The sequence below is a fragment of the Pseudocercospora fijiensis genome, assembly GCF_000340215.1.
Source record: "Pseudocercospora fijiensis CIRAD86 unplaced genomic scaffold MYCFIscaffold_3, whole genome shotgun sequence".
Classification (NCBI taxonomy): Eukaryota; Fungi; Ascomycota; class Dothideomycetes; order Mycosphaerellales; family Mycosphaerellaceae; genus Pseudocercospora; species Pseudocercospora fijiensis.
The window spans coordinates 2,292,730-2,306,860 of record NW_006921534.1 but is presented as its reverse complement, the minus strand read 5'-3'; the positions used below and the strand labels follow the sequence as shown (position 1 = coordinate 2,306,860).

Here is a 14,131-nt window from a genome sequence, read left to right as displayed (position 1 = left end):
CATTCATAGCTTACATAGCACTGTCAACAATCAATGCGCGTGGCCCCACTGAGTCAATAGCGGCAACAGCATTCCTCCTACAGTCACGATCGTGTCTGTCAGCTGCGGTCCGCTCGCTTTGGCCGATGAAGGCATCTGTGCACCATAAGGATTGTCCGATGGAACGCCTGCGTATCCATTCATCCCTTCCCCGTGACTGTGCCTTGCCGAGCTGCTCTCCTGCATTGTATGCATTGCCACGTATAAGAACGTGCCGCCTGAGAAAAGCAATAGCACGCCAGTTGCAAACTCTGTACTTGCACTTTCCCCAAACGCGCTCGCGAAGCCGAGGAGGTGCACACCGAGAAATGTGATTATTGCCCCGATCGGCGCAGCGAGCGAGAACACGATAAGATGTGCTCGCGCCATTCGTTTTGATAGTCCCTGTTTGAGCAAGACCGATGTAAGCCCAAATGCAGCGGGTGCTTTGTGTATCATCAAAGCAATGAATATGATGAAGCTGAGGTTGCTCGAAGTCGTGGATGATGCGCCGAGTGCGATGCCATCTGCTGCTGCGTGTATCACGAGCCCTATCGTCGTCGAAGCTGGTCTAGAAGTGTGACTGTGCGAATCAGGATCTACTCCAGCGAATGTGCCCGCGTCCGGTTCTGGTGGACTTTCTTCCGAGACTGATCTCCTGTTCAAGCTAAATTGATTCAAACTGATATGGAATCTCTGTGGTTGCGCTGGATTGCTCGCGTGTTGCGGGAGGGTATCGATCAAATACATCAGAATGAAGCCTAGAATGACTGAAATCCCAATCCATGCATGAGGTTCGCGATCTGCTGTGCCTGTTTTCGTTTCTCTTCCTGGCGCATTTTCTGGGGAGCCCACAGCCACGCCTAGTTCGTGTCCTGGGTCCGAGGATTCTGGATTTGAATCCGCCGCATCTGGTGCTGTTTGGAAGCCATCATCAGGCCCGCTGCGAAGACCTGCATGGTCTTCGTCTGCTGCATATGCGACTGGTATAGGTTCTCGTTGGTGCAAATTCACGAAAGTGGCTGGTGCGATTGCAACATTATTCCGCGTCGACAGACCGCGCTCCTGGTGTCCATGCGTGTTGCCTGTTGCCGCATACAGTGTTTCCACTCCTTCAGGAATGATGACAATCAACGATGTTCCAACTAAGACGCCTGTTCCCAAAGCTGTGATCAGGCGCAATTGTCGCGAAGACAGGGACAATGCAAGCGGTACGATGCCGGCGAAGAAGGAGCTGTGTCGCGAGCAAGATTAGATTGATGTGATGGTGTAAAGCGGCGTAGGCGACTCACGCAGTGCCCATGACAATGCCTAACAGCAGCAATAATAAAAGCCCGTCCCACATGTTGGGCTATTTCGGTACTGTGTCGCAGCGCACTGTCGCGCTTGTGATGTTTCTTTGCGCTCCCTCATGTATCGTCATTGCGCCATGCTCTCACATGCGTCTCCCGTGCAGTCGTACCGGGGTCTGTAAGAGTCGTGAATGTTGCAGAGTGAATGAGAAGGCCGAGGCGTGCACGCGATCGGCGATCGCTGAAAATTGTGAAGCTCTGAGGCTGAGCTCTGGCCAGTTGGACCAAACTTTGCCCATCTTGGCGGCGTGCTTCCAACTCGTGGCCTGGTCAGTTTGGCTTTTCTTCCACCAACATAGACCACAGCCTGGCTGCTATGTCGTCGAGAGCACGAAAGAGTTCGAAAGCATGCAATACGCTCATTCGCCTCACGGCATCGTGCCAGGCTGAGACTTCCAGACGATCATTGACACAGGAAGCCACCATGGTGCCGCTTCCCAGGCAGTATCTGCCGAGCCAGGCTCCGAGCTTCACTGAATATTCAGTCATCCGAGACGTCAACGCGAGGTACAGCAAGTGATCCGGATCGGACTCGCGCGTGCAAATGGGAACTGCGTGCGAGTAAGGTGTGATGAGCCACCTTGCCTAGACACTGTGCCAGTAGACGCAGTAGGTATGTCAGCGATTCCTGGTCGCTTGCTGGTAGGCTTGGTATTCTATGGAGCGTCTGGCACCAAGAGCCGATTTTCCGAATGACGGAGCCGCCAGACTTATGATAGGAGAGTTGCGATCAGTGGTTCTCGCGTTGAGCCGTAAGAGCATCTAATGCTGCAGCAGAGGAACGTACTGTAGCGCTAGTGTACTTGAGTGTTTGGTGACACCGTACATGTTTATGCGGCGAAGCCTCAAGCTCTGGCAGAAAAGCTGAATGCATTGTGAGCTACTGCCCACTCTCGCGTGACAAGGCAAACGGCGCAGCCATATTCTAATAGAAGCAATCGCGTAGGGGTTCGCGGCGCGCGGGCCGCAGTGTGTGTGTCTGCAGACAGACTGCAGACTGTGAGGCGGAGCGAGTGACGCCGTCCTCGCCTCTCGAATTCGTGCCTTGCCTTGCCTTGCCTTGCTTGCCTTGCTTGCCTTGCCTCCAGCTGCGAACTCACCACATCGCCGACCACCACCCCCTGCCCCCGCCGATCGCCCTCCATCCTCCACCCGCGGACAACAATAATACAGCAGACGACCCGCTGAGGCAGATCTTCGCTGGCGCACGGTGCATGGTCGATACCACATTGCAGCTTGAGGCACTGAGCGGCGGATAAGGTCACAATTCAAGCCAGCGCCATGAGCTCAGAAGTGCCGTCCCAACCTAACTTGCGGGTCACCAGTATGCGCCCGTCGAGCAGCGAGTGCACACGCATGGCGGACATATACTAACAGCGCGCGCAGTCATAGCAGCTGATGGCCTGTACAAGAGAGATGTCTTCCGGTCAGTTGGCCCCTTGAGAGGTCCAGGTGGCATGCTGGGTGAGTGCTGACAGTCTTGCTCTGCAGCTTCCCCGACCCTTTCGCCGTGGCAACCATCAATGGCGAGCAGACTAGGACTACCGGCGTGATCAAGAAGACCTTGAATCCATACTGGAATGAGAGCTTTGACATGTATGTTGGTTGGCGTCAGAAGCTGTAAACATGTACACCTTCTAACCTCTACGCAGGCGCGTAACGGAGGAGAGTATACTCGCAGTCCAGATCTTTGACCAGAAGAAGTTCAAGAAGAAGGACCAGGGCTTCTTGGGCGTTGTCAACCTGCGCATTGGCAGTGTCATTGACCTCGATGCCGGCGGGGATGGTATGCTTCACATCTTCCCAGTTTTGGCATATCGCTGACTTCCGCAGAAATGATCACGAGGGACTTGCGAAAGTCCAACGACAACCTCATGGTGAACGGGAAGCTAATCCTGAACATCTCGACGAACCTTCGCCAGCCGATCGCAAATGGCAGCCAAAGCAATAATGCCAACCATCCATCTGGCTCATCCGCTGGGCCATCCACCAACGGTGCACACACTCCCTCGACTCCGAGCGGTGCGCAATCCACTGCCTCGCTACAGGCTGACCGACCGACGAGCAACCCTGGCTCAGCTGCTGCATCGCGTCAAAACACCAATACCAATTTGAGTGCAGCAAATGCGACAGTCAATGGAACTGGCACCGCAACTGGCAGAGGGCAGTCCGGTTTCAGTGCCTTTGAAGATGCTCAGGGACGATTGCCCCCTGGCTGGGAGAGGCGAGAGGATAATCTGGGGCGCACATATTACGTGGACCACAATTCAAGGCAAACCACATGGATTCGTCCTTCTGCTGCATACAATGCGGGCCAGCAAAGAGCAGACATGGAGCAGCAGACCAACGTGGAGCGCCTCCGACATCAAAACCGAATGTTGCCCGAAGACAGAACTGGTGCTAATTCCCCCGCTCTATCAGATCGACAAGGTTCGCCTTCACAGCCGCCAGCTGCAAACGCTGCCAATGCTGCAAACGCTGCCCAAATGGTCGCGACTGGCGCTACCACTGCCGGATCTGGAGAGCTGCCTGCTGGTTGGGAACAGCGTCATACGCCTGAAGGCAGGGCCTACTTCGTCGATCACAACACTCGCACCACGACATGGGTTGATCCCCGTCGCCAGCAGTATATACGAATGTACGGCCAGAATGCGACTGGGAACAGCACGATCCAGCAGCAACCGGTCTCGCAGCTTGGACCTCTACCAAGTGGCTGGGAAATGCGACTCACGAATACCGCTCGTGTCTACTTCGTTGACCATAATACCAAGACCACAACATGGGATGATCCACGATTACCCTCATCGCTGGACCAGAACGTGCCTCAATACAAGCGCGACTTCAGGAGGAAGCTCATCTACTTCCGATCGCAACCAGCCCTGAGGATCTTGTCTGGACAATGCCACGTCAAGGTTCGTCGCACGCATATCTTCGAGGATTCGTACGCCGAGATTATGCGTCAAAGTCCGAACGATTTGAAGAAGCGTCTGATGATTAAATTTGACGGCGAAGACGGTTTAGATTATGGTGGTCTTTCGAGGTACGTGAAGCGCATGCGGACGAGCGTTTGCTCACTGACGACATTGCAGAGAATTCTTCTTCCTTCTATCTCACGAGATGTTTAATCCCTTTTACTGCCTCTTTGAATATTCAGCGCACGACAACTACACTCTTCAGATCAACCCTCATTCTGGGATCAACCCGGAGCATCTGGGTTACTTCAAGTTCATCGGACGAGTGGTCGGCTTAGCCATCTTTCATCGTCGTTTCCTGGACGCTTTCTTCATTGGGGCATTTTACAAGATGATCTTGAGGAAGAAGGTCAATCTCCAGGACATGGAGGGCGTTGATGCGGAGTTCCACAGGACTTTGACATGGGCCATGGATAATGACATCACCGATGTCATTTATAGCACCTTCTCTGTTGAGGATGAACGGTTTGGAGAAAAGGTCACCGTCGACCTCAAGCCTGGTGGTCGAGATATTGAAGTCACCAACGAGAACAAGAAAGAATACGTTGAGCTCATAACGGAGTGGCGCATTCAGAAACGTGTCGAGGAGCAGTTCAACGCTTTCGTCACTGGCTTCCACGAACTTATTCCCGCGGATCTAGTCAACGTCTTCGACGAGAGGGAGCTGGAACTTCTGATCGGTGGCATCGCAGACATTGACGTCGACGACTGGAAGAAGCATACCGATTATCGCGGTTACACGGAAAATGATGTTGTGATTCAGAACTTCTGGAAGGTGAGCGTGACCCGTGTTTGAATGTAGTCGTTGCATCGGTACTGATACCATTTCTACAGGTCGTTAGGAGCTGGGACGCAGAACAGAAGTCCCGTCTCTTGCAGTTCGCAACCGGCACCTCGCGTATCCCAGTCAACGGGTTCAAAGACCTCCAAGGCAGTGACGGTCCAAGACGTTTCACCATTGAGAAGTCGGGAGAAGAGACTCAGCTGCCGAAGAGTCATACATGCTTTAACCGACTGGACCTACCGCCTTACAAATCATATGATGCTTTGACGCAGAAATTGGTGTGGGCTGTAGAAGAAACTGTCGGATTCGGACAGGAGTAAGATGGAAGTCAAGGTTGAGGGTGGACTGCAAAAGTCTTGATGGGCGCGATGGAGTTTCGCGCAATTCAGGTTCGGACGACGGCCGGTGCATGACAAAGAGCGAGTGACATGTATATACTCTTCTTACGGCGAAGACGAGGGCGCGAAACAAGATGTGCATAGTTATGATTGATTGCATCACTGTCATTCTCCTGCAGATCGAGCATGGATCGGCATAGCGTGCGTGAGAGATGTAAAGTCGCTATGACTGTCCTCCCAGATTCAAGCCTTCTAGACCAGGATACGATATCCAGTCTCCAGATCCCCACGGGCCCGTGAAGTCAATGCACACATCTCGGCTTGACTGCGGTGGCACTGTGTGACTCTCGAGTCTCCCGACTGGAAGTGTGGTGTGGGTAGCGCTGACCTTGGCTCGCGCGGAAAATCACTCGTCGGTGACTTGGCGCATTCGTAGCCGTGCAACTGCAGCCGTCGGCATCCAGCATGCCGACGGCACCACGATCAGAGTCGACGAGGTCGTTCATGAACCGCCTCAACATTTGCTGCCTGAGGATGACTGCGCAGAACTGCATGTGGGCAGCCGGCTCAGCTCAGCCCAGCATTTTCTGTGTGTGAAAGGCGGGGGAGGCAAGGCGAGGCAAGGCGAGGCAAGGCAAGGCAAGGCAAGGCATGCGCAATTTCTAGGCCATGACGATGCCACTATCCAATCACCGCTGCCCTCGGCCAAGATCTCGCTGGTCGACTCGACGCGAGAATTCGATGTCGCCAAGTACTCAACTGCTTCCTTCGCTAGACAGAGCCGGCGCCAAAGTCTCGTGTTGCCCTACCACGCCCTTCCTCTCTTTGCCATCCCGGCTGCCTGGTCTGCCCTCTCCTCCACCTCTTCCCCGACCACACTTTTGGTCTTCCGAACCTACCAACCTCAGTCATTGCGGTCGCCGACGCGTGGGTGTCGCGTGGCTGAATACTCAATATCTCTCCTCGAAAGTCTGAAGGAACCTCGGCCACGATGAAAGTAGCGCAATGTCGCTATCGAAGCTAGGCGAGGCTGAAGAAGAAATCACATCGGCATCTCGAGGGCAAGAGCGGGAGCGTGAAGGATGGGATTGGGCAGTGTGCGTGAATCAAGCTTAAGATGGCCGACGACGAGAGCCATGGCGACATACATGGCCGGAGCAGTGCAGTCCTGGCAGTCACTGTTTCGATGACGGTGCTATGCACCATCTTTGTCTCCTTCCGAATGCTGTCGCGAGCGGCCATCGTCAGGAAGATCATATGGGACGACTACTTCATGCTTCTGGCATGGATCATCACTGTCGGCCTGGCTTTCTCCATATGCTACGGAACAGTCAATGGACTCGGACGACACGAGGTCGATATCCCGGACGAATGGCAATCGACATTGCGGAAATGCAATTATGCATTCAGCGTTTTGTATCAGCCCGCGCTCATGGCCACCAAGACGTCGATTCTGTCTTTCTATTTGACCTTCTCCACCGCGAATCGTGTCTTCCGATGGGCATGCTATGGGACACTGTTGATCGTCAATGCTGGAGGCTTCGCTCTGACTATGGTCACCGTCTTTCAATGTAATCCGATATCTGCCGTGTTTCAATCCATCACTTCTGCCGGAGCCAAGTGTACGGACATACTCACCATCTACCTTGCATCGATCCCCTTGAATATCATAACGGATCTTGCCATCTTATTCCTGCCGATGCCCATCTTGACCAGCATGCGTTTGCCCAAGAAGCAGAAGATCATTCTTGTTGTCACTTTCGGCTTTGGTGTCTTCGTAGCCATTGTCGACGTCGTTCGAATCTCGTACTTGCAATCCGCAGCAGAGATTCGTTTGAGCGAGATGCAACAGGCAATATCCTCTGAAGATCCTGTGCGGAATGCAGAAGCAACCGACTCCTCATACTACTTGGCATTTTCCTTCATGTGGTCGGCAATCGAGGTGACAGTGGGAATCATGTGTGCCTGTGTACCTGGCCTGAAACCATTGGTCGCGAGATTCCTTCCAAACATGCTTCGAGATCCGGGTGAGGCACCATCAACGTTTGGATCCATCGCCTTACCGAACGAGGAGGTAGCCAAAGCTTCCTGTCCTCTAGCAATGCAGATGCCAGATGACGTCCACTTCCGAGACTTTGGACGCAATGTGGGCCAGGAGGAGGCAGAAGAAGAGCCAATGGGCATGATGGACTTTCTCACCACCCCAGACATGGCCGATTTCCAGCACCTGGATCGATCGCCAACGGCACTTACGAATACGACCCGGAATACGAGGCCTGAAACACCGACATTCTTCGACTTCGTTGATCTGGGAGAAAAGAAGAGCATAGTCCACATGACTGCACGCGAATCTTTCTTCCCCATTGCCGCAGTGACAGTGCTGTTCTTTGTGTGGGGCTTTGAGTACGGTCTTCTTGACGTCCTGAACTCTCAATTCCAAAGCGTGGCCAACGTCACCAGTGCACAAGCTGTGGGAATTCGCAGTGCATATTACGCTGGCTATTTTGCTGGTCCATTGCTCGTCGGTCGCTTCGTCTTACAACGATGGGGATTCAAGGCCTGCTACCCAATCGGACTCAGCATTTATGCTGCAGGATGCCTGATCTTTTGGCCTGCCGCAGTCCTTACATCCTGGCCCACCTTCCTGGTCACGAATTGCATTGTCGGCTTTGGACTTTCTCAGCTCGAGGTCTCTGCAAATGCTTTCATCTCGCTTTGCGGTCCAGCACAATATGCTGAGATGAGGCTGAATCTCAGTCAAGCTGTACAGGCTGTCGGAAGCGTGGTTGCGCCTCTGATTGCGGATAAAGCGTTCTTTCGCAAGTCCCTACACGTGCCCTCTCTGGTCAACACACAATGGGCCTATCTTGGTATTGCACTGGCGACAGTCGTCCTCGCAGTAATCTATTTTTATATTCCACTGCCCGAAGCAACTGACTCTGAGCTAGAAGACGCAGCTGAGAGGATGGACGGGGCGAACACAGCCAGGCTTGGAAATGTCCGCATCATCTGGTACGTCCTTGGCTTCGGCGTACTGAGTCAGTTCTGCTATGTGGGCGGACAAGAAGTAGTTGGCACGAGTTTTGGAACTTACCTGGATACCGTATATCCGAGCCTCAACCAATCCAACTACTTCGCAATCGCCCATACTGCGTTTGCAGTCTCCCGATTCTTGGCTGCGGGTCTGGGCTTTTGGATCAAGCCACGGATAATGCTACTCGCATTTTACCTAGGCACGATCATCTTCGGATCGCTATGCACACATTATTCAGGAGGAACTGGCGTGGCATTGATTGTGATGCTGTTCTTCTGCGAAGGTCCACTATTCTCGCTCATCTTTGCCCAATCTTTGCGAGGTCAGGGCAAGCACACCAAGTTTGCCAGCGTCCTTATCACAGCGTCCATATCCGGGGGCGCGGTCTTCTCGCCGATATCGACCGCCATGGTGTCGTCCGGACACAGTGTTCCATACAGCCTGGTCGTTGCAGTAGCCGCGTTCGCAGTCGGCATAGTCTTTGCTATCGGACTTAACGTCAGCCCTCAGGTCCGGAGGCTGGTCGATCCGATCAAGGATGTGACCACAGCTGAGAACTCGCCAAGGCCCAGCTCGACGAGCAGTAGAGCAAGTAGGGCCCTGAGCTTCTTGGCTGTTGGCAAGAAGCATAAGCGAGAGAGCAATGCAATCGAGCATCGGGAACGAAAGGTCAGCGGTGCATGACCAGTATGACTAACGATTGAGCGTGCATGCTATGAACTGTAGGCATACTTCGTAAGGCGTTCACGGTTGTTTTCACTATACATGGTCTACGGACATACAGCAATGAGCTTGTTCAGAGACGACGGCTCGCTTTGGGAGGTGAATATGAGCATTGGGTTTTTGGGGTCACATTGGATGGGACCAATTTGATTGGAGATGATATCCCTTGTGAAGCAACTTGTTGTATATATTTGTACAGGCATTTGTACATGATCGTGCCAGGCGACGGGTTACATGGCGTAGGCGAGGCACACTCTGTAAAGAGACCAAATCAAATGATACCAGCTTAACTCCGAGTTCCCGGTTGTACAACAGGAGGAAGCTCGTCGCCCTCCATTTTACCTGGCTTTGTCAGCAGCACACATGCTTCACTGCAGCTTCAGTTCTTGCAACGGCCATCGTACATGACGGAGAAGCATCATTTTGGGCTGCATTCCCCGTCAGTGGTTTGTGCCTGCCTCCACGTCAAGCTCAATGCCTAGGCGGCAGCAGCGACTCCCCTCATTGGAGTCAGTCATTCCAAATGGAGAAAGCTCTTTAAACCCGTTCCCCTCCAACGTCATGATCAGCATGAATAGTTCTTGCCGCAACTGCGAGCCGCGTATAAGGAAGCTGTAAGAACACACGACAGCTGTTTCCTCACTGAGGTGGATGCTACTTCTGCGAACTCTTCCTCGGACACTGACTAAAGCAACAACAACAGCACCGATCACACAAATACGCAACATGGAGGCCGTCAAGAACACTGTCGGCAAGGCCACTGGTGGTGCCATTGGCAACAAACTTCCAACTCGCAAGCTGGGAAAGAATGGACCTCATGTCACAGCTCTCGGTGAGTATGTCGAAGGCCTCTCCAGAGACACGCTGACCCTCGTACTCTCAGGCTTCGGCACCATGGGCCTGAGTGCCTTCTACGGCAAGCCGAAACCAGACAATGAGCGATTCGCGGTCCTGGACAAATGCTATGAGGAGGGCGAACTATTCTGGGACTCTGCCGATGTGTACCAGGACTCTGAAGATCTGCTCGGTATGGGGAAGAAGCTGCAAAAGATAGGTAACAGCGAGAGTGCTGACCATACTGCAGGCAAGTGGTTCAAGCAAAACCCGGGCAAGCGAGAGCACATCTTCCTTGCGACCAAATTCGCCAACCGTAGAGACGAGAACAACCAGCTCTTCGCGGACAGCTCGCCGGAGTACTGCCGACAAGCTTGCGAGAAGTCGCTTTCTCGGTTAGGTCTGCCTTTCATCGACCTTTGTAAGCCAAACCTTCGATCGCTCTTGTCTGTGACCTCTTCCCCTAACTTTTGCCAGACTACGCCCACCGCCTCGATGGCAAGACCCCAATCGAGAAGACGGTTGAAGAGATGAAGAAGTTGAAGCAAGAAGGCAAGGTCAAGTACCTTGGTCTCTCCGAATGTAGTTCCGAATCGCTCCGCCGAGCATGCAAGGTCGAACACATCGACGCAGTTCAGATCGAATACTCGCCTTTCAGTCTTGACATTGAATCGCCACAGATCGGTCTGTTGAAGACCTGCCGAGAGCTCGGTGTCGCGGTCGTAGCCTACTCTCCGATCGGTCGTGGTATGCTGGGTGGCACTATCCGGTCTCCTAAAGATTTTGAGGAAGGAGATTTCAGGACTTTCGCACCAAGATTCTCAGAGGAGAACTTCCCAAAGAACCTCGAGCTCGTCGATCGTATCACCGAACTTGCGCAGAAGAAGGGTGTGACGCCTTCGCAGCTGACGTTGGCATGGATTCTTGCTCAAGGTGACGACTTCTTCCCCATTCCTGGCACCACGAACATCGACCGCTTGGTGGAGAATGTGGGATCTTTGAAGATCAAGATCAGTGCCGATGAGGAGAAGGAGATTCGCAAGGCTTGTGAGAATGCCACTATCAGTGGAGGACGATATCCAGAGGCGTTTGGCAAGGCACTCTTCGCCGACACTCCACCTCTCTGAAGCCTGCTGGTGATGAGCGGGCCGAAGGTATGGCCCAAGGCATGATGCGTACGAAATGAAAAGGCAGCGACCACAAAGTGGTCTAAGTGTGACATCTCCCTCAAGTAGCTACATTCGAAGCCAATAGACATTACACTCCTGAACCACACAAGCTGATTCGTACAGACTGACACGCTTGACAGATGCGTTGTTGTTATGTCCAAGACTCTTGAGTCGTTCCCCAAGCAATAGCACCCAAACAATACGCACGCACGCGCGCTCAGCAAAATCCAAAAACGATTCCAAGTCAAGTTACTCTACAGGAGAGCAGCAAGACCGAAGATGGCGGCAAGACCGGCTGGGACTACGATGTTGCTGGCAGACGAGCCAGAGTGGGTAGCAGATGCACCAGTACCGGAGGCAGTGTTGTTGGCGGAGGTATGGGTGCTAGTCGCGGTGGAGGTGCCGGTGGTTTGGGCGGTGTTCATGGCGCCAGAGGCGGAAGCAGAGGCGGTCGCGGTGCCGGTCGCAGTCTTGCTCATCATAGAAGAGGAAGCAGAGGAGCCGTATCTGCAAGGTGAAAAAGATTGTCAGCACGCAAGGAAGGCGTGAAGCTTTGGTGGATTGAATACTCACGCTTTAGCAGCATTGCAGTAAGACACTGAAGTCTGCTCGGCGCCGAACTTGTTGGGGTCGCTCGGGCAGTTGTTGTAGCAAGTGAGCACATTCTGGGATTGTGTGCACATGCAGTCCCAGTCTTGAGAAGCGCAGGCCTTGAGCTGTGGTGTAGTGGAGCCGAGGCAGGCGGAGATGATGCTGGATTCATGGTATGTTAGCTTTCTCTTCGCATCAGAGCTGAGCGAGGAGAGTTGTGTCGTACGTGTCGATCTGGGTGCCGCAGCCAGAGGTGGCAACAGAGCTAGAGCTGCTGGAGGGAACAGAAGTTGTAGACTGTGCGGCGGCGAAGCCAGCGACGGCGAGGACGAAGACTGCTGAGGCGTGCATTTTGCTGTTCAAGTGTCGATGTGTCGTTCGCGTTGGTTCCAGATGTCGTTGTGTTATTATGTATGGTTTAAATGGCGTGTGGAATGCTTGTTGATCAACGTGGATATGGACGACAAGCAATCGTAGTAGAAGACAAGATCAAATGGTGATGTCAAGCGAATGTGATGAAGGTAGAAACGACAGGCTTCGCAGCAGTGGTGTTGTTGCCCGGGGCCAGAGGGAACTTGCACTGGGAAGGGACCTCGGAAGGGAGGCGCCTGCTCTCTGCTAATATAACGAAATTCGGTATACTTTCATCTCAGAGTGACACAGGCCTCTGGGGAAGCTCAACTGCTAATACGCACAGACTTTTCTGCACTTTATTTGGCACGCGTTCCGACGCCGGGACACGCGATGATTGGATCATTCTGTTCTCGAGAGTTCCGCTTCCGCCCGCCACAGGGCTCAAAATTGTTGGAATGCAGTTACTGCTGCAGCTACTGCAAAGAGCTCGAGAATAGGATATTGATTGCGTACTCTGTGGCCAGCTTGCCGCTTCATGCTTTCTCAACAACCTGATGACATGTACTCTTGTAGCCCAAGGAGGGACGCAAAGAGTTGTCGCTGACTGTGATTCGGTGTCACCTCCAAAACGGCTTGATTGAAATTAGAGAAAGTAGCATCGAGCTAGGCCAGAAACAGAGCGAGCATACCCCCGTGCCCGAGGGAGAGACTCACAGAGATCCTGGCCTGCGCCTGCTCGCCACTCGCCCTGCATCTCGCCAGACGGAGACCTCGCAACCTCGTGAGTCGTGATACTGTGGTATGTAGAATGTCGCGCCAACCCGTAGAACAGCCGCTGTATACTACACCTAGGCTCTACTGCAAATTTGTTAGTAAATAGTAGGTCAGCGGTAAGCAGACTGCTCCTTCTCGCCTAGTGTTGTTTATAGTATCGATTAGGTTTAAGAAGGAGGCTAATCTCGAGCCTATCGTTCAATCTACGCCGCCTTTAATAAAGCCTCCGGACCGCGACCAATAGCTACCTATATATAATATCGTTAAGCTAAGTTAGATAAAGGAAGTACGTCGCCCTCGCCGCCGTAAGGAGCTAGTAGCATCTATAGAAGACAATATTCTACTCGATACCGCTACTAGAAGCGATAGTAAGGAAGGCTCTATAGTAGTAAATAAGAAAGGCTCTATAGCGGTAAACGAGGAAGGCTCTATAGCGGTAAACGAGGAAGGCTCTATAGCGGTAAACGAGGAAGGCTCTATAGCGACTAACGAGGAAGGTACTATTACCGCTAATAAAGAAGACTATATAGAAGGCGCTAAAGAAGATAAGGATATAGAATAATAGTAAGAGGTAGTCGATTAGACGCTATCGCTTCTATAGACTATCTCGTATAGCCGCGATACGCTCGCTAGTAAGCCGTAGAAGATCTCTTCGGATAACGATAGTACTAAGTATAGAGACCTTTAGTCCGAGTAGAAGCGTAGTTAGTAGACAACGCTTAATATAACGAGTAAGACCTTCGAGAAGAATATACGCTTTAAGACTATTGCGAAGGCTAGTCGTTATCCGGCTTACCTCGAGACTACTATAACTAGGGGGTCTATTCGAAGGGCTCTTAAACAACTAGAAGAATAGTACTAGGCAGGCAAGAAGGGCCTTCTTCTTTAGTTAAAGGTTATATTAACTAAGAAGCTACTACTACCGAAGACTCTAGCAACGGCGGTAGCGATAACTAATACTCCGCGTTAGAATACAGCTATATAATAAGCTCTACGTAAATTAAGGGCCTCTTAGGCGGCTGCTAGCAGCGAGAACGACCTAGACCTAAATAATAAGATAGATAACGACGATACGCCTATACCGAGCGGCGACTATCGTAGTGCCTTATATAATCGATAGGCCTATATAGACTAACTTTGTAAGAATTATAGCGGCTACTATTAGATTAATAGTAAGAAGCGGTACGA

At 52.4% G+C, this 14,131-nt stretch overlaps 5 protein-coding genes across 5 annotated transcripts; 3 read left to right on the top strand and 2 right to left on the bottom strand.

Moving 5' to 3' along the window:
* Nucleotides 1-30: 30 nt before the first annotated feature.
* MYCFIDRAFT_134219 (uncharacterized protein) lies at nt 31-1,257 on the bottom strand (the record flags this gene model as incomplete). Its single annotated transcript, XM_007926644.1, has 2 exons — nt 31-860; nt 1,077-1,257. Coding segments are annotated over 2 exons (1,011 nt in total), but the record flags the coding sequence as incomplete, so codon positions are not given.
* A 1,192-nt stretch (nt 1,258-2,449) lies between these two features.
* MYCFIDRAFT_163044 (uncharacterized protein) lies at nt 2,450-5,683 on the top strand. The gene is made up of 7 exons (XM_007926643.1): nt 2,450-2,694; nt 2,757-2,796; nt 2,862-2,966; nt 3,023-3,156; nt 3,204-4,410; nt 4,460-5,117; nt 5,177-5,683. Exons 1-7 carry the CDS (start codon nt 2,652-2,654, stop codon nt 5,444-5,446), a joined length of 2,457 nt encoding a protein of 818 aa, XP_007924834.1. The 5' UTR covers nt 2,450-2,651; the 3' UTR covers nt 5,447-5,683.
* Nucleotides 5,684-6,342: 659 nt separating this feature from the next.
* Nucleotides 6,343-9,509, top strand: MYCFIDRAFT_163043 (uncharacterized protein). The gene has a single exon (XM_007926642.1). It carries the CDS (start codon nt 6,582-6,584, stop codon nt 9,180-9,182), a length of 2,601 nt encoding a protein of 866 aa, XP_007924833.1. The 5' UTR covers nt 6,343-6,581; the 3' UTR covers nt 9,183-9,509.
* A 438-nt stretch (nt 9,510-9,947) lies between these two features.
* On the top strand, nt 9,948-11,182 carry MYCFIDRAFT_135080 (uncharacterized protein; the record flags this gene model as incomplete). Its single annotated transcript, XM_007926641.1, has 4 exons — nt 9,948-10,053; nt 10,105-10,248; nt 10,306-10,476; nt 10,533-11,182. The coding sequence occupies 4 exons, from the start codon at nt 9,948-9,950 to the stop codon at nt 11,180-11,182; spliced, it is 1,071 nt and encodes a 356-aa protein (XP_007924832.1).
* Nucleotides 11,183-11,793: 611 nt separating this feature from the next.
* Nucleotides 11,794-12,166, bottom strand: MYCFIDRAFT_195328 (uncharacterized protein; the record flags this gene model as incomplete). The annotated part of the gene is made up of 2 exons (XM_007926640.1): nt 11,794-11,977; nt 12,042-12,166. 2 exons carry the CDS (start codon nt 12,164-12,166, stop codon nt 11,794-11,796), a joined length of 309 nt encoding a protein of 102 aa, XP_007924831.1.
* Between the last annotated feature and the right edge of the window lie 1,965 nt (nt 12,167-14,131).

Bases quoted from the DNA above. Each gene is read 5' to 3' on its own strand.
- MYCFIDRAFT_163044 (XM_007926643.1), top strand. From the start codon at position 2,652: ATGAGCTCAGAAGTGCCGTCCCAACCTAACTTGCGGGTCACCA. The intron at 4,411-4,459 runs GTACGTGAAGCG...ACGACATTGCAG, and splicing joins GATTATGGTGGTCTTTCGAG to AGAATTCTTCTTCCTTCTAT. The intron at 5,118-5,176 runs GTGAGCGTGACC...CCATTTCTACAG, and splicing joins TGATTCAGAACTTCTGGAAG to GTCGTTAGGAGCTGGGACGC.
- MYCFIDRAFT_163043 (XM_007926642.1), top strand. From the start codon at position 6,582: ATGGCCGACGACGAGAGCCATGGCGACATACATGGCCGGAGCAGTGCA.